The sequence below is a fragment of the Erythrolamprus reginae genome, chromosome 1 (assembly GCF_031021105.1).
Source record: "Erythrolamprus reginae isolate rEryReg1 chromosome 1, rEryReg1.hap1, whole genome shotgun sequence".
NCBI lineage: Eukaryota > Metazoa > Chordata > Lepidosauria > Squamata > Dipsadidae > Erythrolamprus > Erythrolamprus reginae.
This window is the reverse complement of record NC_091950.1, coordinates 188,710,074-188,735,769: the sequence shown is the minus strand read 5'-3', so window position 1 is coordinate 188,735,769 and position 25,696 is coordinate 188,710,074. Positions and strand designations below refer to the sequence as shown.

At 40.7% G+C, this 25,696-nt stretch overlaps 1 protein-coding gene across 2 annotated transcripts in view; it reads left to right on the top strand.

The window, feature by feature from the left end:
• Positions 1 to 19,091, top strand: part of LRP2 (LDL receptor related protein 2) — a 179,721-nt gene extending 160,630 nt beyond the window's left edge. Inside the window, exons 71-79 of one of the 2 annotated variants that reach the window (XM_070731728.1) lie at positions 1,713 to 1,832; positions 5,870 to 5,960; positions 9,954 to 10,021; positions 10,176 to 10,293; positions 11,955 to 12,084; positions 13,428 to 13,538; positions 14,400 to 14,507; positions 16,279 to 16,350; positions 17,928 to 19,091. In XM_070731728.1, coding sequence (XP_070587829.1) covers positions 1,713 to 1,832; positions 5,870 to 5,960; positions 9,954 to 10,021; positions 10,176 to 10,293; positions 11,955 to 12,084; positions 13,428 to 13,538; positions 14,400 to 14,507; positions 16,279 to 16,350; positions 17,928 to 18,086 — 977 coding nt within the window. In that variant the 3' untranslated portion in view covers positions 18,087 to 19,091. Of the gene's footprint in view, positions 1 to 1,712; positions 1,833 to 5,869; positions 5,961 to 9,953; positions 10,022 to 10,172; positions 10,294 to 11,954; positions 12,085 to 13,427; positions 13,539 to 14,399; positions 14,508 to 16,278; positions 16,351 to 17,927 lie in introns of both variants that reach the window. The other variant, XM_070731727.1, reaches the window with a different exon arrangement.
• The last annotated feature ends 6,605 nt before the right edge of the window (positions 19,092 to 25,696 follow it).

The following is a 25,696-nucleotide window of genomic DNA, read 5'->3' as shown; positions in this document are numbered from 1 at the left end:
ATACCCTAATAAATACGATACACTTGAAGAAATGCATCACCATTTGCTAATGAGCAACTCTTTCCATGCTTGATATCAATGACAGCTTGAAACTGGAGTTGGTGGAGGCATTTAGTGACTTGGATATTAACTGGATTCCTCAATTCATTTTTATAATTGTGGTTTGCTAAGCCATGAATGGCTGACTTTACATAGTACATAAGCCATTCGTGGATAAAACCACATTGTGGCTTAGAGAGACTCTGACATCACTGTACATAGTTTGCTTTGTCTCTTTGAAATACATTAAAAGGATAAGAGAAAATAATTGACAGATCAAAAACTTGGCTTCTCCTAGCCCTCTTTCCAAGTCTCAGAAAGCTATGGACCTAATCACAAGTTCAAGCACAATGATGTGAAATTTAAGCCTTTTTGTTTCTTGCTCCTATCAGTCTCTCTCCATCTACGCAGGCTTTGCTGTGACCAATAGGGTCAGGGATAGTTTTCAAAGGCAGGCCTGACTTTCCCCATCCTGTGGTATGTAGGAAGTCCCCCCCCACAGACTATTTTTTTCCCTTCAAACTTCTCCCAACATCTCCAAGGAAACATTTCATGTATTAAGAGCTGCAGCATCTAGCTTAGCTTTCCATGATCACATAAGCTGTGTTAGACCAACAGACCAGTTCTCTTTATCTCTCTCTGCCCTCCCCTCAAAATCAATTCTTAATTTTAACAATTTCAAGAAGAGGAATAGTTTTCTGTCAGAACTCTCATAACTCGGGGAGGGAAGGTGGAAGGAAGGGACGGAGGACTAAATCTTTATCCACTTTTCTACTCTTTTTTCCAAATTTCTGTTGAAGAAGAGAATTTGAGAAAATTTGCATGGGCTGGATTAGACATTCTTGTAGTTACTGATAAAAGAATGGACAACGGACTGAAGTGTATCGCGCAAAGTGTTCTGTGCATGTGCAGAGGGTAAAAGAACTCATATGGCAGCATCCGGGTGGTGGGTGGAGCCTCGTGCTGCTTCTGTGACCAGCTCTCTGACAACCGACAGGCAAGAGTGAACCAGCAGCCTTTCACCCCTGGTTAAAATATAGTTAAAATAACTGGTCATTAATCTTGAGTTAAATAAAATAGAAAACGGAGTAAGAGACAATGTTGCTCACGGGACTGGATCTTCTGGTGCCTAATCTCATGCCACTAATTTAATGGAGACGTGGTGATGCTCTTACTATTCTATTCTATTCTATTCTATTCCATTCCATTCTATCTTATCCTATCCTATCCTGTCCTGTCCTATCCTATCCTATTCAGAATATTTGGCATGAATGTCTGCTCCATAATCTTTTTTAAAAGCTTTATCCCAATGGGAAGCTTTGGGTTTTGTCATTTCCCATTTATCTAGGGCTGTATTTTTAACAATGATATTTAGCAAAGTTCTGTCCCCTCCCCCCTCATTAATGTGCACCTTGGGTTAAAATAGTGAAAACACCAATGCAGAAGTAATACAAAATAATCTCTAAAACAGAAAAGGAAGGAGAGAGGGACCAGGGAGAAAAAAGAAAGGGGAAAGGAAATACAATGCCAAGGAAAATTTCTGAACCCAATTCAGGAGACCAAGGAGCATTGTGTCTGTTCTGAGCTTATCTTGCTGCTCCCATGTTTCCAATCTGATTGGCATATTGAGCCTTATGAAAGGCGTTCTGATGCCTCTTCTATTGTCTCTGCAGTATCCAATCCATGCAAAGATATCTGCAGCCACCTCTGCTTGTTGAGACCTGGGGGATATACCTGTGCTTGTCCACAAGGAGCTGGTTTTCTGGAAGGCAGCTCAGAAGAATGTGATGCAGGTAAGGAGAGTGACTGGACATGCTCCTTTTTCAGAAGAGACAGAGTGTAAGTGAATAAAATCTGACGCACGTACAGAACCAAGGTAATGAATAAACAGTATTTTAGTTTCAAGACCAAGGAAGTTTAATCTTGTAGAGTCACTAGACCTTCAAATAAGGAACTCTCTGCAGTCAAAAAGCCTGGAGATCGGGTAGAAAATTATTACTCCAAATATTTTCCATTGCAACAATTTTATATTTAGAACTCTTCACAGGGAAACATGATGATGCCTTCATACCAGTGATGGCGAACCTTTTTGTCCTTGCGTACCAAAAGTATGTGAGTGCACGTGCCATAGAGCGCATGTGTCTATGCGATGTGCACTCCATCTGAACATGTGCCCCCTCCATGCCCCATTTTTGGGCCTCGAAACCCTCTTGCACCAAGCCGGTGCATCTGTTACCACTTCCTGTCCAGCACTCCTCTTACCGCGACCACTTCCCGGCCAGAGGGTCTCCATGACTGCAGAGGTGCACTCTCCTCCGGGTTTCCTGGGATAGTTCACTGCTCTGCCAGCAGCTTCTCCAGTGGGGAGGGAGGGAAGCCATGGCGCGCTGCTCCTGCCACTGTTGGGGAAACAGTAGTATGAGAACTGCCATCATTGGTGGCAGCGGCACCTGGTGAAGCCAAAGCACCAGGGGATAAGGTAGATCTGCATCAGCAACTCCCTGCCCTGGAGGGGCAACGCTCTCCCAGATCACACACGCACACCCCCAAGGAGTGTCTCCTCTGGCTTGGAAAAGCATCTCCCCTAGCTTGAAAAATTGCTAGCAACCTGCTGGTGATCATAGTTCCCTCTAAGCTGAGCAGTGAGCAATCGCTCACTTAAAAATCATCATCAACTCAGAGTTTTCCAAACCTGCCCAGAAGCCGAGAGGGAAAGAGTGAGAGGGAAGGAGAGAGAGAGGAAGAGAGGAAGAGAGAGAAACAGATAGAAAAAAGAGAGGAAAGAAAAAGAATGGGAGTAAGGAAGAGAGAAAGAAAATCTAGTTTGAAACTAGCTCAACTATTTAAGTGGCATTTTGATATTGATAGAGTTGCCCTATTATGAGCTCACTGTTATAGACACACAGTACAGTATTTTATTTTGAAATTCTCTGAGGCAAAACAGGGTGGGTTTTTATTTATTTGTGTTTGTTTGTTTGTTTACTTACTTACTTACTTACTTACTTACTTACTTACTTACTTACTTACTTACTTACTTACTTATTATTTCTGTGCCGTCCAGTCCCAAAGGGACTGCCGCTCAGACACTATACTTCACCCCCCCAAAAAAAAATTAGAGGGAACACTGTTGGTGATGTCACAATGCTGTCATGAAACCCGATTGGTCAGTGCCAGTCCATAGAGGACGCCATCTTTTTTTGGAATTTTTGGGGGTTTCCAGCACTGCGCATGTATTGCTGTCTTGGTATTTTTCCTTTTGTTTTTGTTTTTTGCTACTGCACACACGAGGCATGGCCACACGGCACAGGATGTAGCAAACTGGTAGCAAGGTAAGTTAGTACCCACCCCTGATTATATAGTAGCAGTGCAGCTTTTTATCTTTCTAAGTGAGAAAAACATAACCCCAAAAATATATTGGACATAGTTTTTAAAAAGAAAGAGAATGTTCTTTCTTTACTTTTATCCAAGTAGTAACAATAATGGAAGTGTGCTCTATATTTGTACTTCAGTCTACTCATTTTTCTTAGAAGCTGTTCAGTGAGTTCTTAATGTCAAGAGATATTAAATGTGGCCTCCTAGCGAACCAAAAACTATTCACTATTAACTTTGTAGTGCTTATAACTAAAACAGCAACATGTATTGGTGTGAATATTGGTGTGAATATATTTCCTTATAAATAAGAGGTTAGCCAAGATACTGCTATATTAATAATCCAATTCCATTGTGTAAAACTGTGTGTTTAGACTTAAGAGGATATTTCTCATGAAATCTGGAAAACACTTCTTATTTTAATCACTTTCTGTCATGTGTTATACAATTCCTTTAAGCATTTCCATGGTGTTTTCTGACTAATACATAGCACTAATTGTTGCATTTTGGGGGGTACACGTATCAGAATAAAAAATCTTCAGAAGAAAACCTTTACATATAGCAGTGATCAAATAGTTTATTTTGTTTTGATGACTGATTGATCTATTTTGTTTGTATGCTGGCAGAAGATATTCTTGAAGTAAGTTTTCTTTTAAATATATACTTGTTTAAAAAATGGAATTAAACATTGCAGCCTTTTATTGTCAGAATGAAAGAAGTATAGCTTGCTCAGAAAAGACAAGGGATATGTTAGGGAAGTGAAGCAGGGTACAGCCAAGGGAGGGAAGATTGGCAAAAATCATTTTGCAGGAGAGGCGGAGTAACGACACGGACACAAAAGCTGGATTTAAAACTGGGTTATTTTTATTAATTAAATTTGCATAATTTATTTAAATAAATTAGCATAATTAGCATAATTAACATATAACCCTAACATGGACCCGCAGGGTCAAACAATTGCTTCCGGGGCGGAAAATGACGTCAGAAAAACTTCCGGGGAAACTTATGGGCGTAGCTCCATGCTAATCCAGGTGAGGGACCACTCCCTCACCTGAGACCTTGCCATGCACTTGCATCTGGGAGGTCCCGCCGGCTAACCCCTACAAGGGGAATTAAATGGGCAGGACCCAAAGATGGGTTCCCCCCAATTGCTCAGGTCGCTCACACCACAAGCCTTTGGAGAGAACTTGTCAATCATCCCCAAAGATGCCCAACGGAGAACACGCAGTTGCTAAACCACCACCCAGTTTTCCGCCCCTAACCTGCCTACCCAAATGACCAAAGGTAAGCCAATTAACCTGAACGGGGCAAAGCACCCCCTAACCGCTCATCCGTCTCCACAGTGTGGAATAGGCGAAAAAATGGTCGTGGCAAATTCCAAGACCGCCAAAAATTCCTATTCGGCCCCATAGGGCGACCCACAGTGGCACACTGCAAGATAGGGAGGGCGGGTGGGTGTTTGCTTCTTTGATGAGTCCGGGCGAAAAGGCCAATTCTGAGCCTGCCAGCCCTTTTATAGGGCCGGCAGGCTCCTCCCTGGACTCGTCATCGGGAAGGCCAAGCCACCCGAGATTTTCGGCCGAGATCTCGCGAAGCCTCGCGAGATCTCGGCCGCATTTTCAAGATGGCGGCTACGCCAGCAGCCGTGTCCCCCGGGCCTCCTGCAAAATGCGCCGGGGGATGAAGACCACCGGCGGTATTCTTACACACAATACTTTCTACCAATGGAAGCCGCTTGGAAACATATTCCTTGGGTAGGCTATTTTCCCCAGCTAAAGAAAAGAGTAGATTCAAAGCTGGTTTGGGGGTTAGTTTCACTGTTGGCTGATCTCAAAATATTGCTGCTTTGTTATTATATTTTACTAATAGGTATGTAGCGAAGTAGAAATATGTTTTTTTGTAAGGTATCATCATTTAGCCTTCTGAACCTCACAAAAGAGAACACAAAATAGAATCTTAGATAAGGCTATTTAATTCTTCAGAGTTATTGGCAGTGGATAAATCATCACAGTTTACAGGATTGGTTTAATGTATGTCATCCCAAAGGTGCTTTTTTCAAGAGGCAAATGAACTTTCTGGTTTTTCTTTGAAACATTTCACTTCTCATCTAAGAAGCTTCTTCAGTTCTGACTAGATGGATTTATATTCCTTGCAGCCAGCTGGTCATTTACATTATTTTAATGAATTTTTAAGGCCAGCTGGAGGTTTATCTGTGTCATCAGGGTCACTAGAGTGGTGCAAATGAGTGTGCAGTCTTTTTGAAACGACTGTGTTGTAGACGGGAGATAGATGATGTCGTATGAAAAGAAATGCATACGTATCGGTCAGAGCTGAAGAAGCTTCTTGGATGAGAAGTGAAACGTCTTCAAAGTAAAACCAGGAAGCATCTTTGGGATTACCATGACCAGATGACTGAGACTCTCCATAGACGTATAATGCATGACTTTTTGATTTTTCATAGCTATTGAATCTCCACCAACAATGCCCCCAGCTTGCAGATGTATGTTTGGAGGAACATGCTATTTGGATGAAAGCGAGCTTCCTAAATGCAAGTATGTCTTTACGGATGGACCAAGAAATACTTATAAAGTCAAATAACATGCATAGATGGCATTGCCTGTGTGGTGGGCAGTGGGTGGCAGAATGATGAAAGCGGCATCGTGATGTCACGATGCAAACATGACTTCTTTTGGACATGCATTGTGGCACTGCTGGTATGTGACCCAAAGCACTGGCGCTTAGGGCACAATACATTAGCACTTAGACTTACATACTGCTTCACAGTGCTTTACAATCCCCTCTAAGCGGTTTACAGAGTTCACATATGCCCCCAACAATCTAGGTCCGCATTTTATCCACCTTGGAAGGATGGAAGGCTAACTCAACTTTGAGCCAGTCAGAATTGAATTGCCTAACTTCAGACAGCCGGCAATCAGCAGAAGTAGCCCTCAGAACTGCATTCTAACCACTATGCCACACCAATGCTGTGATGTGTGCTCATTCTGATGTAGACAGCAAGTTGTGATGGATGCTCCTACATACAAATGCTGCAAAAATTCATGGTAGTCTAATAAATTGAATTGAATTGAATTGAATAGACTTTGACCCAGAGGGAGACCCTTGTTTTTAAATAAATGCCCTTTTTCCACAGAAAAATTCAGAGACAAAATGTAAACAGCAACAAGAATTACATGTAGTCCTTGACTTATGACCCTAATTTGAACCCCAAATTTTTGTTGCTAAGCAAGATAGCTGCAAAGTGAACTTTGCCCTGTTTTCTTGCCAGATTTGTTAAGTGAATCACTGAAGTTATTTAAGTTAGTAGCACAATTGTTAAGTGAATGTGGCTTCTCCATTAACTTTGCTTGTCAGTAGATCACAAAAGGGGATCTCTTGACACTGGGACAGTACAACTGTCATAAATATAATCTAATTAACCCACCATCCAAATTTTGATCATGCGACCATGCGGCTGCTGCAAGAGTCATAAATGTGCAAAAATGGTTGTAAGTCGCATTTTTTTCTGTGACGTTGTAACTTTGAACAGTCACTAAATGAACCATTGTAAGTCGAGGACTAGTTCTAGAAGCATTTTAATGTGAAAGACCCGGTTAAAAAATACAATCTCTCTCCCTCCTAATGCCACAACCTAGATAATATTACAATATTTCATAGAGATGGGGTGATTGCAGAAATTCCCGTAAATTATTCCTGGTCCCAGGTCCAGTAGCTGTGATCCCTATAACAGATCCCGCAGTGTTGTTGTTTTTTTGCTCATCAAAAAGCAAAACCTCTGCGGGTAATCTTCCATAACACCCGAGCTCCTTGAAGAGAAAAGGGTTTCCTTCGTCATGCCTTCATGATCCAAACAAGAGAGGGCAATGGCGGGTTGTGTAAAGCTGTCACACTGGGAAAAGGCAGGTTCACTGACACGAGAACCAGTTAATGAAATTGGGATTGGAGCAAAGATCAGAAATAGGATGTTCCTTCTGCCAAGGGAGGCCAAGAGAAGATCTTTGGAAACTGAACATCAGCTTGTTTCTTTGGTGACAGAAACTGCTGAGATACACAGTTCAGGGCCTTGGGGCTATTTGGGTGCCCCCAATAATGGCTTGGTGGATTTAATATTCTTTGCTAATTCTTTGATACTCTTAGCTAATTGCACTTTCTAATGTCAGAGACATTCTCCAAACTGCATTTTTCATCTTCTGCTTTTAACCCTTGCTATATAGCTTGGAGTGACAGAGACCATCAGCAACATGAAGGTTGCTGATGGTCTCTGTCACTCCAAGCTATATAGCAAGGGTTAGAAGCAGAAGATGAAAAATGCAGCTTTATGAAAAACAAAATCAGACGTAGTCAGATAGTGAGACGAAAATGGTTGAGGGGTGGCAGATGGTCTCTGTTTTGCTTTGTTATTTCGACTGTTTGGGATGATTTTGCACTTATTTTTCTATTTTTGTACTCGCCCGATTCTTTGTATTTTGTTGTTTGGATGCTATTTTTGTTGTTGCGAGCTATATAAATGTGTTACAGGCCGCCAGTTCTTTTGTGCACCGGAATATCTGAAAGAACTGTCAAGAAAAGGAGAGCACTCAAATAGCAATTTATGTACGCCAGCCACATTTGCAACTGATGTGTGACCAGTGGCATTCTGAAGGGGATCTCATAAAATGCAAACATAACAATCTTCCTTCAAGATGCCCTTCTGAGAGCTAGGCCCCAGCTTCCTGCATAAAGCTTTATGCCTGTGTTCTTATTCACACACTGCCTGATCATACGCTTCCTGAAGGAGCTGGCCACCGCATTTATTTATGCCTCGCTCTTTTAAAATCACTCCTCTATCTATCTATCTATCTATCTATCTATCTATCTATCTATCTATCTATCTATCTATCTATCTATCTATCTATCTATCTATTTATTGGATTTGTATGCCGCCCCTCTCCGGAGACTCGGGGCGGCTAACAGCAATAACAAGACAGCATACAATAATAATCCAATACTAAAAACAATTAAAAACCTATTATTATAAAAACCAAACATACATACAGACATACCATGCATAAAATTGTAAAGCCCTAGGGGGAAAGAGTATCTCAATTCCCCCATGCCTGACGGCAGAGGTGGGTTTTAAGCAGCTTACGAAAGGCAAGGAGGGTGGGGGCAATTCTAATCTCTGGGGGGAGTTGGTTCCAGAGGGCCGGGGCTGCCACAGAGAAGGCTCTTCCCCTGGGTCCTGCCAAGCGGCATTGTTTAGTTGATGGGACCCAGAGAAGACCCACTCTGTGGGACCTAACTGGTCGCTGGGATTCGTGCCGCAGAAGACGGTCCCTGAGATAATCTGGTCCGGTGCCATGAAGGGCTTTATAGGTCATAACCAACACTTCACAACAGAAGCTTCATACTGCTATGTCTCTTTGTAGCAGTGGTTCCCAACCTTTTTTGGACCATGCCCTATCTAAACATATCTAAAATCCTGATGCCCCCCCCCCCCCGTGACCTATAATTCTTACTATTCAAAAAGTGAACTCCTACTCACATGGAGGAAGCCTAAAAGGCCATCAACCTAGTTTAAGCAAGGTTCCAATTGCCCCCATTAAAAATCAGATGCCCCCCTTGTGGGAATCACTGCTTTATAAATTTGTACCACTTCAAATTAGGAGGGAGGTAAATAGAACATTTGCTGCATCTAAAGCATTTGCATAGCAAAATGATTGTTCTAAATATATTTAGCATGGATGCATTCTAATACGGACCCATTCAAAGAAAAGTCTCCTCCAAATCCAATCAGTAATTTCACAAACATACTGTATCTGTCTTGTTTTCTGAAAAGTTAGTTTTGTCATTGCCACCTTTATGGAGTCAAGCCTAATCCACAGCCTTGGAATTGCCTGTTGATCTCCCATCCAAGTATTAACCAGGCCTAACCTTGCTTAGCTTTTCAAGATGAACCCATTTTAGCTAAGGGCAGAGAAATAGTAGTGCTCAGGAAGTGACAGCCTACCTTTTGTAAACTTGGAACTTTGGTTCATCTGTTACATTTTTAAATATATCATTCTTAAAAGCATCTGGAGTGATGATCACGAATCAAGACGGTGTCCAAATATGGGGATTGGATATACAATGATTAAAAAAAAACCCCAAACCCAGAAGAGCTAAAAGCAATTTATTCAGATTCAAAGAAAACATAGACAATCAAAGCATTTTTTACATTCAGCGGAACCTGCAGGGGGCACTGGGGCTCTATTGAAATCAAATCCCCTTTATTATTATTATTATTTTTAACCCAAATGCCATCAATTGTGACTCAGCATTCCAGCATGCTCATTTCCAAAGAAATAGCAAGCTGTTTTGTGGCTCAATGTCTGCGTTTGTGGGCCTGTGCTTCCAACATATAATTACCAAGATATTGGTTTTTCTTTTTTTTAAAAAAATCACACCGTCTTTCTTTAAAAAAAGAAAAATCTTCCCAGGATTGTTAATAAATACAACCAACTTTTCTACTGTCAGTTCCAGTTAAGCATCTTGCTTTCATTTACCAGGTGCTCCTCGGGCTACACTGGAAATTACTGTGAAGTGGGCCTGTCAAGAGGAATTCCTCCGGGGACAAGTAAGCTTTGAAATGTGTTTTCCCGCTAAGCCGTCACTCACTGGCCTGAAACCTTTTAAACAAGTTTCTAAGTAGCTGTTGAAGCAACTCTGACTTTCGGCTGCAGCTTCCCTATTACTCACTTAAACTTTTTTCTTTTCTTTCCCAATAGCAGCGGTGGCTGCCTTATTGACGGTCATTCTGATCATCATCATTGGCGCCCTGGGCGTGGGTGCCTTTTTCAATTACAGAAGGACAGGATCCCTGCTACCTGCCCTTCCCAAACTTCCGAGGTAGGTATTGCTCAGAATGATCAGATGGATCTGGTCTCAGGGAAAAGTATTTCCCAAAGCCATTGGGATTCCTGCAGGGTTAAGCGTGGCTCATGATGATCTCTTTGGTCAGCAAGAAAAGCTTCCATGCTTTGTCGAACACACACACATTCTCCCTCCCTCCCTCTTCCCTTTCAAATGCTTTGCAGTACAATCCAGTACACGCTGATTCAGAAGAAACTCTCACCGTATTCAGGTCAAAGTACATATGAGTTGAAATTAGCTGTTCTTCTAAAGTAAGGATGGACAACATGGAATCCTACAGTTGTGATTGACAGCTTTGTGACCAGTGATGAAGGGGTGGGGGAATAAAGGCAGTAATCTAAGAAAATCCACTTGTTCCCCACTCCTGTAGCAACGGAGACTGCAATCTTCTGCGAGTTCCAGTCTTTTCTTTTGTGAGCCGTAAACTCACAGCATATACTCTTGTTTATGAGCTGCTGGCTTGAATTGAGACTGAAGTCCATCAAAAGCTGACTGCCAACTAGCTGCCCCTGAATGGTTCTTCCTTAGAGTATTTTGGACTACCCTATTTATTTCTTTAATCTAGCACTACCCTATTTATTTCTTTAATCTATTTCTTTATTTCTTTAATCTATTTGTCTTGTCATTTCTACTCCAACTTGCTTGTAGAAGGGAGAGAGGTTCATATCCTGTGGGGAACCAAGGACCTGCCTAAAGAACATTTCCATAAGGAACATTCCATACACCAGGAATGTGCACTGTTGTGGGTTTTTTTTAACTAACCATTCAATATGCAGTTGGTCAGGTACAATACTGGTAGTAGAAATATTTAGTTGCACAGTGGTACCTCGTCTTACAAACACCTCTTCTAACGAACTTTTCGAGATACGAACCCGGTGTTTAAGATTTTTTTGCCTCTTCTTCCGAACTATTTTCACCTTACAAACCCAAGCTGCTGCTGCTGGGATGAAGGGGTTTCTTTTTCCCCCCTTTTTTGAAGAAAGAAAAGGGAGAGGGAGGGGCGGCTTGGAGGGGGAAAGAGTTTGCATTAACAAAGGTAGGAGAACGGCGTGCTTGCAGAGGCACTGAAAGGGTGTCTTTTGAAGAAGGAAAAGGGAGGGGCGCCCCCCTTGTCTTTCTTCCGTCCCACTCACCCTTTAGCCTAGCCTTGCTTCTTCCACCCGCCCCCTTTAGCTGCTCCTCCCTGCCCTCTGTTCGCCTCCCTTCTAAAGTTTGGGATTTTCCTGAAGGATTTGCATGCATTATTTGCTTTTACATTGATTCCTATGGGAAAAATTGTTTCGTCTTACAAACTTTTCACCTTACGAACCTCCTCCTGGAACCAATTAAGTTTGTAAGACAAGGTATCACTGTATTTCCCTTTATATACAGCTAATTCAAGCATCCTTTGTACCCAGACACAGTTGTCTAACAACAGGAATCATCTCAACTAAGGCTTCAATGGAAACATTTGAATAGAGTGCCTATTCTTTTAAAAAGAAATATATCAGGTTTAATTTTGGCATTTGAAAGACCACTGTTTCTGTATCTGCTTCAAAGAACGATATGGTATATAAACAGTATAATATGTTAACAAGATATATTAAAACTTGTATTAAAATGTCTTCCTTCTCCTAAAAATAAATTTCTCTTTGAAGTTTAAGTAGTCTTGTAAAATCCACGGAAAATGGCAATGGAGTAACTTTCCGACCTGGGGCTGATGGGACAATGGACATTAATGTAGCTGGTTTTGGAGCTGAATCTGCTATTGACAGAGCAATGCAAATGGTAAGACTGTTCTCCCCCCCCCTCTTCTTTAAATGAAGCTTTCTCAAATCTTGCCTCTTTGGGTGAGAGTCTTTAATCTCAGCCCCCATAAAAAGCTAATACATGGTTTTCTGATTGGCCATCTGCCACGGCAGTGTTTTGTGAGAGTGCTTATAATGTGTCTCAAAATTCTAAAGTCTGTAATTTTTGCCATCTGTCAAAGAAATTCGAAGATCTTTGGGCTGCGATACTGTTTTTCCAATGCAAGGGGGACCCACACCAAGGCTTCATGCTTTGTGGTCTCCTGCTTTTCTTCCCTTGCTATTTAAAGAAGAAATAATCAGTCTTACTCACTTCGGTCAACCTTCAAAACAAGGGCTTGGTCTTGTAGTGACAACACTAATTCCTGTTTGGTCTTCCTCATGAGAGTTATTGACATGGTTGCATCTACCATGATCTCATTAAGGGAACTTATTTTTTTAAAATGAGATCTTTGATCTCCTTGCCAGTGGAGGGCATCTAGTTTCCCAAATCTACTAGAGGCTGGATGCACACCCTGTGCTGTGTACTGTCTAGTTCAGACGGGTCAAACATGCGGTCCGAATGCAGCCCATAATAGGCCACGGAGTTGGCCTGCAGGGTCGTCCTGTGAGGAACTGGCCCCTGCCACCTGAGGCCCAGCCACATCCCAGGCCCAGCACTTAGTCGGCTGTGACAACCAGGTTTTGCCCCTCCTCAAGGGCAAACAAACTCCTGATATGGCTTGTAGTGGGATCAAGTTTCATACCCCTGGTTAGTTGGTTCCTCATTGAGCAGAAAGTAAGGTCATAATATAAAACAATATTGAACTCCCTTGCCCATCTCTATACTCTTAATACTAACTCTTTCTCTGCCATGAGACCTAAAAAGTTTACATTTCTGGTTCATTTGCCAATTGTTTTGAAGTTTGGTGAGGTACCTATTGAAATGAAATTGCTTTGGCTCTTTTCTTGCCAATTCTTCGTTTTTAGAAGACCTTGCTTCTTCCAGCAAGATATGTTTCTGTGGCTGAGGAAGAAAAACATTTATTTATTTTTCCTAACAAAATGATTTATGGAACGGTCAGTTTGCAGTTACTCAGGAGCAGTGATTTGATTTGATAATCTTTCCTAATTTTATTTAATAATGGCAAAGTGCCTGCTACACTGATATGCCAAAAGAACCTATCATTTACAAAAAAGAAAGCTGAAAGGTTAATCCACAAAAGATTAATATATGCATCTCTCTTGCCTACTGTATTTCTTTTTGTGGATTTTATTATGCATTGCATTAAAAAATTACAAATTAGTCGACCTTTGACTAATCTATATAGCTATTGTTTTCAGAATGAGAACTTTGTTTTGGAAACTGGGAAGCAGCCAATTACATTTGAGAATCCTATGTACGCAACAAAAGACATCAGAGGCGACGATGTGATCGTAGCATCTCCAACAAAAGTAAGAGGAAGATTTTGTTTTTAAAATTTCCTCCCACCGCTACCTTAGTGTTCTGTCGGGCTCTCTGGTAGAATCCTCCCAAAAGTTCACAGGTACAAATTTCAGACACACACACATTTGAAAATTTAAAACAATGTTCTTTATAATCAAAATTCACTTAAACTAAGCCCTCTTTTGGTATAGCCAAGAGCACTCATCTCCAAACAAACTGGTAATTTATGCAAGTCCCTTATCAGTTCTGTGATACTTAGCTTGCAGCTGTGAGGCAATTCACAGTCCTTCTTTCACAAAGTGAAACACACTTTGCTCTGGTTTAGTTTCAAAGCGGGGAAAAATCAGCACACAAAAAGTCCAAGTCAGTAAAGCAGTCACGAAACACAACGATCAGATAATCCTCCACAATGGCCAAACCCACAGGCTGCTATTTATAGCAGCCTCACAAATTACCACAGCCCCACCCAACCACAGGTGGCGTCATTTGCTTTGATAATAATCTCTCAGTTGTTGCTGCCTATGCATCGCTCTCCGCATGCGTGGCTGTATCATTAACTCTTGTTCTGAATCCAAGGAAGAGCTAGATAATTGATCTCCTTCTGAGCTGTCTGCCACACTCTCCTTCTCCCTGTCACTCATGTATTCTTGGGCAGAGGAGCCTTCATCAGCAGATTCCACTGGGGGCAAAACAGGCCTGCAGCATGTGGATGTCTCCCCCACATCCACAGTCCTTGGGGCAGGAGCTGGGCCAGAGCTAACCACAACACCTTAGTATCCTTTTACATGTCATTTCCCCAATCCCGTTCCCTTTTAAGCATTCTGTAGTTGGTCTGTTCTTCAGTCCTGTCAAACTGTCTTTGACAACAGGTAACTGCTTCCAGTAGTGAAGGAAACGAAAACTTTGAGAATCCAGTATACGCTACAGCTGTATCTGCTGAGGCAGCTCAGCCTTCTGCAAGTACAGAAACGATCCAGGTAACAGAAAGTGTGGTACAAGGTACAAGGTGTGGCAGAATCAGATGGGAAGAATGGGGGTTGTGGAATGGGAGGAGGGGCGTTACAACAGCGTTGGGGAAAAGTGGCTCGGGACATTTTTTTCACACTTTCAACCAATGTTCCCTCTAATTTTTTTTCGGTGTGTACGGAAAATTATAGTGTCTGAGCGGCAGTCCCTTTGGGACTGAGCGGCATAAAAGTATGTATGTGTATGTATGTATGTATGTATGTATGTATGTATGTATAAATAAATAAATAAATAAATACATAAATAAATTCCCTTCTTTTTTATTAAAAGAAATTAATAATAAAACAAAACCATCTCTCTCTCTCTTTCACTCTCACTCTCCCTTCCTCTCTCTCTTTCTCTTTCCCCCCTCTTGCTCTCTCTCTCTTTTTCTCACTTTCTCCCTCTTTCTATCTGGTTCTGTCTGTTGCTCTCTCTCTCTCTCTTTGTCTCTCTCTTTCTCCCTCTCTCTTTCTCTCTCTTTTTCTCTCTCCCTTTCTCTTTCTACCTCGCTCTGTCTGTTGCTCTCTCTCTCTCTCTCTCTTGTTCTCTCTTTCTCTCTCTTCCTTTCTTCTCTGGAGGCTGTGGAAGGTTTTTTTAATTTTAAGGAGTATCGGAAGCGCTCGGGGAAAGCGCTCCGAGTGAAGGGACTGTGACTTGAGAGGGGAGGGGCGGCCGCTCCCAGAGTGCTTGGAGAAAACCCTCTCATAGCCTGGGAGCACTTCGGGAACACCTGCCCCGCCCCTCTTGCAGCCCCTTCGCTAGCGGCCGAATGAGGAAGAGGAGAAGCTGCAGCCGCTACCGCTGCGGGAGGAGCCGCGCCCCAAGGCAGGAGCTGGAGGAGGAGAAAGTGGATTGGGTGGGCAGCGGCAGGAGGCCAGGGGTAGGAGGGGGCCAGAGGCGCCTGGGGCGGGGGGCAGGGAGGCTTGGCACTGGCACTGGCACATCCACGGTGGGCGGGGGCGGCCGGCACCTCCTGTTGCGCGGCCTTAGAAAAGGTTGCACGGGAAGTTGTTTTGGGGTGCACAGCTGTGCAGCTGCGCACCTTAGAGGGTACAGTGCTTACAACCATTGCAGCAATCCCAAGATCACATGATCAAAATGCAGATGCTTGGCAACTGACTCATACTTATGACCGTTGCAGTGGCCCGGGGTCATGTGATCACCTTTTGCGACCTTCTGACAAGTAATGTCATTGGGGAAGCTAGATTCACTTAATGACTGTGTTACTAATTTAATTTAACTGCAGTGATTCACTGAACCACTATGGCAAGAAAGATCATAAAATTTACTTAACAACTATCTTGCTTAGCAGCAAACGATGACAAGAGAGATCATAAAATGGGGCAAAACTCATTTGGCCAATGTCTCACTTAGCAACAGAACTTTTGGGTTCAGTTGTGGTGGGACTAACTGTATTTTCCTCAGATGAAAGATACCAAGTGATGGATGTAATTTCAATGCATGTGTGATTTTTTTTTTAACATATAGAAACAAAGGTGCTCCCTCTTAAATAAATGTATCTTTTTAATCTGATTATTTCTCCCTATATTATTTCTTGCCCTCTGGATTTTACAATACCAATACTCAAAACCGCTAAGGATAAGAATGAATAAATTCTTTTTGTCGTCCATCCCCCCCCCCCAAAAAAAGACATTTTAAAGAATTGGCTGCAGATTACTGATTCCTAATCAAATCAATTATTAATTTCACATGTTTTTTTTTTTAAAAAAACTTTTTCAGGAATCAAAATGGAGCTTCTTTAAAAGAAAAATGAAACAAAGTACTAACTTTGAAAATCCCATCTATTCAGAGGTAAGGTGATCTAGTTTCAAATTCCTACTTAGCAAAATAATAATATTTTTTTTAAATGGTTGATGCTTTACAATATTCTATCCTTGCTAATGAGAAATTTGATTGAGCATTGTGTACAGAAGGGAAATAAGAAAAAGGAGAGAGTTTCCCCCCCCTTTTCCCCATATTCTTTCTCCTTACTGTGTTGTAAGTTTCTCTGTTTGTTGTTGTTTTTGTTTTTGAAGAAAATGAGATAAAAATTCTCTAAAGCGACTCCTGCAATTGGTGTCATTTTCCTTCTATTCCAGGAACACATCCTTTTCTCTCTCTTTTTGCCTTGCTCTCAATTAGAGCAGGGGGACATATTACATTTAATTCTGGAAATAAAATCTGTTGTCTTATGTCTAGAACTGGCATGCATAGAGCCATGGTACAGTTTTATTTAGTTGGCTATACCATTCCCCAGGCCCCAAATTGGCCAGAATAATCAGTTCTGCATTATTGAGCAGAATATTGAATATTCCAAGCATGAGACTAACACAGGGAATTAATTCTATCTAATGTATGGAAGGAGAACTAGTTTGTTCTTGAGGCACTTGAATAAGAGCAGGGTGATCTGAGTTCTAGTCCTGAGTGACTAGCAACTGAGTGACTTTGGACCAATAACTGTTTCTCAGCCAAGGAAGAAGGCAATAGCAAACCACTTCCCAAAATATTGCCTAGAAAAATTCATGAACTTTGTCCCTGTTGTTCATCAGGAGCCAAGTTTGACTTAAAGGCAAAAATAGGAAAATTATGATTTATTATAGATACTCTTCATTGGCATTTACAGATAATTATTCATAAGCTCTGAATGATGAGGCTTTTTTACCCCAGAGGTCAAAGTTTTGGTGGTACACCTATGGACTCGAAAGTCTTTCCTGATATTGATCAAGTTATATATCTTGAGCTTTGTCCATCTGCTTTTTATACAATTGGTGTTTTGTAACATTCAGCAAATTATTTCACTTACAGAGAAAAGAGATTTCAATGTTTCTGTTACCTCCTTGGCAGCTTGGATTCTTCCTATCAGTTCTGATATTGGGCTTTCCCATTGATCCCTCTTTTTTTCACAAAGTCCCTTTGTTTGCAACATTTTTATCACAATCTTGTGCCTTCTGCAGAAATAATAATAATAATAATAATAATAATAATAATAATAATAATAATAATTATTATTATTATTATTATTATTATTAGATTTGTATGCCGCCCCTCTCCGAAGAAATTCCCCACTCATTTTTCGTTCATGCTCTGAAATGTTTACATCGCATTTAAGTTATGGCTATAGATGTTAAAGTAGTAATGATGATGATAATAATAATAATAATAATAATAATAATAATAATAATAATAATAATAATAATAATAATAATAATAATAATAATAACAACAACAACAACAACAACAACGGCTGAATATCTCTACTTGCAAAAATGAAAATAAATTGAATGTAATAGCTGCACAAACACAAGCAACTATTGTGTGGCTTACTGACCACATTACAAAGCGTAATGAACACTGATAGCTCTACTCTATTTCTTTGTATAATATTCCAGATGGAGAAAGAACATCAAGAAGCTGAAAATCCCCCTTCCTCTTCTCCGTCACTGCCTCAGAAGATTATTTTGAAAAGAGACTCACCGTTAGCCTATTCAGCAACTGAAGATTCATTTAAAGACACTGTCAATCTAGTCAAAGAGGATTCTATTGTATAACTGATTCAATTAGGGAATCTCTAGACACAACCATTTGCACATATGTTTTTTTGTAAACAGAAGGAAGAAAAATGGTTCATATTTCTGTGAGGAAATATTTTTAGCCTTAGATGGAAACGTGTCAAAACCATGCCTCATTCTTCTCTTTATCTTTTCCTTTCTTTTCTTTTTTTACACACACCAATGCCTATTTTTATGAATAATTATCACAGTGTACTATATGTATATCTTTGCACTGACACTCTGAAAGTAATGTTATAAATATGCTGTATATTTGTAAATTTCTAAAAGATTATCAGGTTGTTGATGTTGATATTCTAAAATCGTATCACTGGGAATAAATCCTCTATATAATATAATTATACTAAATAATATAGAGGAGAGCATAGTGACCATCTACTGAATCGTCAGGACTTTTGGAACTATATTTATAGACAGACTCTGCTAAATATGCACTGGTCTTACTGTGCATCTATCCTCTGTTTTAAATTAAAAAATGGTCCTTTTTTATATCAGATAGAAGATGATGGGTAATTGTTCCAAGGAACAAAACAAAACAAAATGGCACAAACTTTATTTTGTATGAAACATTTGCCTTTAGATTGGAGAACCTCCTGATTATCAATGAAATAATTCCATTCTAGAGGGAAATCTGTGTAAGTCTTTCACATTTTATTAAACCGATAGTAACTGGCTATCAAAAACACTAAAGAAATTAAAGAAATGTTTTAGGAGGCATCATTTAATCCCTTTGTGGAAAATCTGTGCACCACTGCAGGAATATTTAACCTGCTGTTTTGTTTTATATTCCTGGCCTAACTATTAATGTAGAAGTCCAGGCTAATAAATTTACAATGTATGAGACATCTGCTCTTTGAATATATATTAATTTTCAAAGTGAAATACTGTCCCTGTTTTTATGTTTTTGTTGCCTTGATAGGTACTGTGATTAGAAAAGGAAAACTGGAATATGCTGCTGCTGAATAAATCTAAAGTATTTTATCATTTCCTGACTTTTTCTTAATTTGTTAATTTGATTAGAATCAGGACTCCAGACACATCCTGAGACTTGGTAGGAACTAGACTCTGGGCCTTGAATTCAAAGGACTTGAAGCCTACTTTTTTCACTCTTCTCTGAAATCATGCAATGATACTGGTCCACATTATTTTTCTCTTTTCTCCATTCACTTGATTATAATGGAAAGTAACACATTTACAAAGGACAGAAAAACAGTGGACAATGGGGTTTCTAGCTTCCGGTCTAATACACTTTACAGGTATGAGAGTATGAGAAAGAATATAGCGCTGTGGCTCAGAAGCTGTAAAGTGACCTGTGGACAAATGTAAAACAACACAGCATAAAAGTACTCCGGTAAAACTACATACAAACTGGTAAAAACTGACTTTTTTTTATAAAAAAAAGATAAAAATCATTGAAATTGGAGCTGACATTAGCCAAAGAACATATTTTAAATGGATATGCTTAACAAATTCAATTTACTTGGTACATTTTTATTTGCTAAATACGTTTTGAGTAGCTGGAAATGATTAAAAGTAACTACAAAAAGAAATTAAAGGAAGAGAAAAGAAATCAAAACTAGTATTCATTGACTAGTCTTCTGTGCCTTTCTGCCCTTGCAAAGCACTTTTTTTTGCCACCACATCCATCCATCCACCACATCCATCAAATTTTGGATGTTCTTACTAAATAAGGTTTTGGATTTTGGAGCCTCAGAAATAAATCTTAATAAATGATGCAGCTTAAATTTGATTTATCTTTCAATTTACAATATGCAGCCAAATGTTTCCTGGCTGGCAGTGATTTTTGTAAGGAACACATTTTGTTTCAATTTTGAATTGGCACTAAGGCTGAAATGTATACGTTCTTGGGACCTCAAAGGGAAGATCATAAGAAGATAAAAGATATCATGTGGCAACCTGCTGAATTTGTTTTCTAGTTCCTAACTGTTCCCTGCCATCCTTTTCAGTGCCAATCAAAATAGAGAAAAAAATCTTGAATCTGCCTGCAAAAATAACTCCCGTTCAGGAAATCACAAAGCAGCTTCATCATATCAAGCATCATATAATATAATACTATTTTACTGAAAGAGTGGTAGGTGTTTGGAACAAACTTACAGCAGACGTGGTTGGTAAATTCACAGTAACTGAATTTAAACATGCCTGGAATTAAACATACAGTAGTACCTCGTGATACGAACCCCTCATCATACGAACTTTTCGAGATACGAACCTGGGGTTCGAAAATTTTTTGCCTCTTCTTACGAAGGTTGGTCTGGCTTTGCTTGGGAGTTTCCCCTTATTTTCTGGTTGATCACAAAGTAAGTGCTGACAATAGGCTGGTAAACTGTAGCACAAAAGCTGAAAAGCATTTCAGAATAGGGCACCTCACAGAATCCAGTAAATCTAGCCATCACCTAAGAAGGCTTGCTAGGCCTCTCTGAGAGCCCACCTAGTTTTTTAAAGTTTTATTTTGGTCTTTTTTAATTTTATTTTTAGTATTTCAATTTTGCTAAGCATCTTTTGTTTTGTTCATTTAGTCTTCAGCAGCTTGTATAAAAACATATATACTTGTGCATACAGTATATCCATACAAGCACATGTACACACCAAGTAATAAACACAATTGTTTTCTAACCTTGCCCTCCCTGAGTGCCGGACTCGGCCATTGCCATCACCCCTGCTGAGCTAGGAGGCAGCAGCCGTTCTTTTGCGAAAGAGTGTGAAACATGGCCCTCTGCTTTGCCAGGCTCATCGGCTTGTGCTGAGCATTGCCTTCTTCAGGAGTTGTGCCCCTTGAGCAGGGTAGACAAGAATCCAGAGACACATCGAAGTTCCCCCATTTTTGACTCGGGTGATAAATTGCCTGAGACTCACACTTGCTACCAAGGACATATTGAAAGCAGGAGCTGGAAGGGGACCAGCAGTCAGTAATTTTCTCTGACCTGCAGGTTTAAAGGAGGCGGTAGCAGTTGAAAGCAATGAAAGAGAGAGTGAGAGTGAGTGAGAAAGAGGGGAAAGAGAGGGTGGGAACTAAATACTTGGTGAGAGGCTGCGTGTTTTCTTTCCTTTCTCCTCGCTGCCTGCCTGGTATAATGATCTGATTAGATTAGAGTGGTCAAGGCTATTATCAGATAAGTGCTCAACATCTCAATTGTCAAAATGCCAACCAGTTTGAAACTAGAACACATTGTAGTGTCTTAGAAATGGCCAGTCACTGGCTTCTTGCCATATTCTTAGTCCATCCCTCTCCCGATGAGCATAGAAGTTATAAAATGCTCAAAAGTATTAACAAAATGAAGTAAGGTTTTCTGATCAATTTCTTATAAGGATCATGTTACTAGGATTTTCAAAAGAATGAGGATATCTGCAATTACAGTCATACCTCGTTTTACGAACCTAATTGGTTCCAGGGGGAGGTTCGTAAGATGAAAGGTTCGTAAGACGAAACATTGTTTCCCATAGGAAACAATGTAATGTCAATTAATCCGTGCAACCAAACCCCCTCCCCCCCCGCAAAAATACGCTGCCGCCCGGCTGTCACCTTTTAAAACAGCCTGGGGGCTTCTCAGCGACCTCCCGAATGCCGAACGCCAAACCCGAACTTCCGGGTTCGGCATTCGGGAGGCCGCCGAGAAGCCCCCAGGCTGTTTTAAAAGGTGACAGCCGGGCGGCGGGGCTTCCCAGCAGTCTTCGAATGCCGAACGCGGAAGTTCGGGTTTGGCGTTCGGCTTCGGGAGATGGCTGGGAAGCCGCCCGGCTGTTTTAAAAGGTCACAGCCGGGCTGGGGGGCTCCCCAGCAACCTCCCGAACCCCAAACTTTTGCCGAACTTCCGGGTTCGGGGTTCGGGAGGTTGCTGGGAAGCCCCCCAGCCCGGCTGTCACCTTTTAAAACAGCTGCGTGGCTTCCCAGCAGCCTCCGAACGCCGAACGTGGAACCACATCTGCTGTAAGTTTGTTCCAACTTACTACTCTTTCAGTAAAATAATATTCATGTTGCTTCTGATCTTTCCCCCAACTAACCTCAGATTGTGTCCCCTTGTTCTTGTGTTCAGTTTCCTATTAAAAACACTTCCCTCCTTTAACATATTTAAATGTTTCGATCATGTCCCCCCCTTTCCCTTCTGTCATCCAGACTATACAGATTGAGTTCATTAAGTCTTTCCTGATAAGTTTTATGCTAAAGACCTTCCACCATTTTTGTAGCCTGTCTTTGGACCTGTTCAATTTTGTCAATATCTTTTTGTAGGTGAGGTCTCCAGAACTGAACACAGTATTCCATGTGGTCTCACCAGTGCTCCATATAGTGGAATCATGATCTCCCTCTTCCTACTTGTTATTCCTCTAGCTATGCAGCCAAGCCTTTTACTACAATTACTACAATTGTTCGTTACTAAATCACTGGCATTGAGGCCTCGGAGAGGGGCAACATTTAAAATCTATCAATCAATCAATCAAAAATAAAACTTGGGTTTTAAAGCTGTAATAGTTTTCACACTTATTTGAGAATTATATGAAATGGGCGTGGTGTACCCAGAACTCCCTTTGCAGCAGTCAAGGTCCTTTTCCTCCTGGAGCTCCAAACTGTAGAGAGGGCATAATGGCTGCAATGCTGGCAGCTTCAAGGGCTCCTTCCCTCAGCAGTTCATTTTTTAATCTCTAGGCGGCTACACTGACTTTGTCCTTAAAGGCTACTCCACGCCTTTCGATCTTTCCTGGGCATGGAGAAAAGCGATCCTGTGAAGGGACAGAGCCTGCTGCTGAACTTGGAAGCTGAGAGGCTTCTTTTCCACCTGGCCGCTGGTGAGATGCCGCCTTCCCTGGGCCTCTGCTTGCTCCCACTGCACTGCCTCACTGAGAGAGGATGTGAAAAGTTGCCAAATGCCAAAATAGTGTTTTCCTCTCCCACTTTCCTGATGCACATCAGCAGGCTCAGCTTCTCTTTGCAAACAGTGCCAGTCATATGCCCCGTTTTTGGAACCAGGGAGGGGGTCTCTCTGCTGCCTCCTGAAAACACTTTATTTTCCTTCTCCAAATGACCAAGGCAGAGGGCAGTTGGCTTCTGCTCCTGGCCCGGAAGATGTTTTTGCAAAGAAACAAGCTAAACAAAATGGCATCGGACCAGAATACCTCTGGGACCGCCTTCTGCCGCACGAATCCCAGCGACCGGTTAGGTCCCACAGAGTTGGCCTTCTCCGGGTCCCGTCGACTAAACAATGTCATTTAGTGGGACCCAGGAGAAAAGCCTTCTCTGTGGTGGCCCCAACCCTCTGGAACCAGCTACCCCCGGAGATTAGAACTGCCTCCACCCTCCTTGCCTTTCGTAAAGTTCTTAAGACCCATCTCTGCCGTCAGGCATGGGGGAAGTGACACATCTCCCCCGGGCCTATACAGTTTATACATGGAATGTTTGTGTGTGTGTTTGCTTTTAATAATGGGGTTTTTAGTGTTTTTTAAATTATTAGATTTGTTTTTTACATTGTTCTTGTTATTGTTGTGAGCCGCCCCGAGTCTACGGAGAGGGGCGGCATACAAATCTAATAAATAAATAAATAAATAAATAAATAAATAAATAAATAAATAAATAAATAAATAAATAAATAAATAAATAAATAAATAAATAAATAAATAAATAAATAAATAAATAAATAAATAAATAAATAAATAAATAAATAAATAAATAAATAAATAAATAAATAAATAAATAAATAAATAAATAAATAAATAAATAAATAAATAAATAAATAAATAAATAAATAAATAAATAAATAAATAAATAAATAAATAAATAAATAAATAAATAAATAAATAAATAAATAAATAAATAAATAAATAAATAAATAAATAAATAAATAAATAAATAAATAAATAAATAAATAAATAAATAAATAAAAGGCCCAAAACAAAATGGTGGTGCATGCATATAGTGGTAGGAACTCGGCTTCTTTGCATGCACAAAAGAACCCCCCCAATCAATTTTAAAAAATAATTCAAAAAAAGATGGCGGTACCCATGGACTGGCACTGACCGATCTGGTTTTGTGACATCTTCAGCGAGTCGCTACCGGTTCAGCCAAACTGGTCCGAACGGGGAGAAATCCACCTATGATATAGTGTATTAAAACTGTGGAGCTATAGTTATCCCTATGGTTAGATTTAATAATATGTCAAAGACTGAGCTAATTCTATATTACTTTATGGTCGTACCTTAAATTTCTTCAAATGTCACTCAATTTCTGGTTTGTATGTTCTTGTTTTATTATATTAGCAATGTTATATTCTTGTTTTACTTCATCGTATTTTCTATTTATTCTACTTACCAGTAAAATATTTAAATGGTAAAAAGAAAAGTGAAACTCAATTTAGGATGCTCCAGATAAGTCATGACTTTGTTTGGGCCATTCTGTTGGAAAAACCACTAGAGGGCAGCGTGATCATACAGAAAACCTGATGTTTTGGTGACCAGTCTAGGAGTACTGTATTTTAGAGCCTGTTTAGTGTGACGATTCAGACACCAGGCTAAAAACCAGGAGAGTGTGAGCTCTAGTGCCATCTTAGATACAAAGCCAGTTAGGTGGGTTTGGACCACTCTTTCTCCTTCCTAGAGAAAAGGCAATGAAGAACCATTTCCAACCAAGAAGACCTTGTCTAGGAAGTTGCAAAGAATTTAAGGAGACACACATAAGTTTGAATTGTGACAAACCAGATCAGGTAGTCCTAATTAAGCTTGGTGCAAATTTTATCATGTCAGATAGACAGCAGTTAGCTAAGTGGATCATAAATTAAATAGAATTGATTTAAGAACAGAACATTATTACAGAAAGAACATGCACCTCCCCATCCATAGTAATGTGGATAGTTTTCAGTCCTACACATACTCTTCCTTTTGACTAAATCTCATTTCAGTACACCTATTGGAAAACAGTTCAACTAAAGACAGGAATCTGGACCTGCTCAGTGCTTTGACGGCACTCACTGACTGTGACAGACTGGGTGGGTGTGGTCAGCATGACGCAACTTCCTAATCTGCTGGCATGCTGCTCGCAATGGGTAGACTGGGCCGAAGCGACGTGGGACAGCCCTATACATTTTCTAGGATGGCCCTGCAAGCTGGAGCCAACCACATCACAGGTCAGATCTAGCCCACAGGCCATGTGTTTGACACCCCGCTCTAGCCGAACACTAATCAAATAAACATTACCTCATCTCATTTTACAAATTATCTCTCTGTGGGTGTTTGTTTGTGTAACACACTAATTGTAATGTGCACAAAGTGTGACGATGTTCCTCCATCATGTTCAAAGAGGACCTTGACATCTAATGGGTTGGGGGCTGTATGCGATGTGTCCGCAAGTGGCTGGTAAGGCCTATACAGTACAGGCACAAAATGTTCTGCCACATGTTGGGCAGACGTGTGTGGTCACCATTGTCGCAATCTTTGCAGCTCTGGCTTTGCGGAGTGCTCGCTTCTCTTCTGCTATGAATGTTCTTCTGTCCTCCGATGACTGGCAGCCTTGGTGGATCAGCTTGCACCATGTTGGTCAATTTTGTGCCATCCCAGGAGGTGGTGTCGATATCGAGGTATTTATTTAT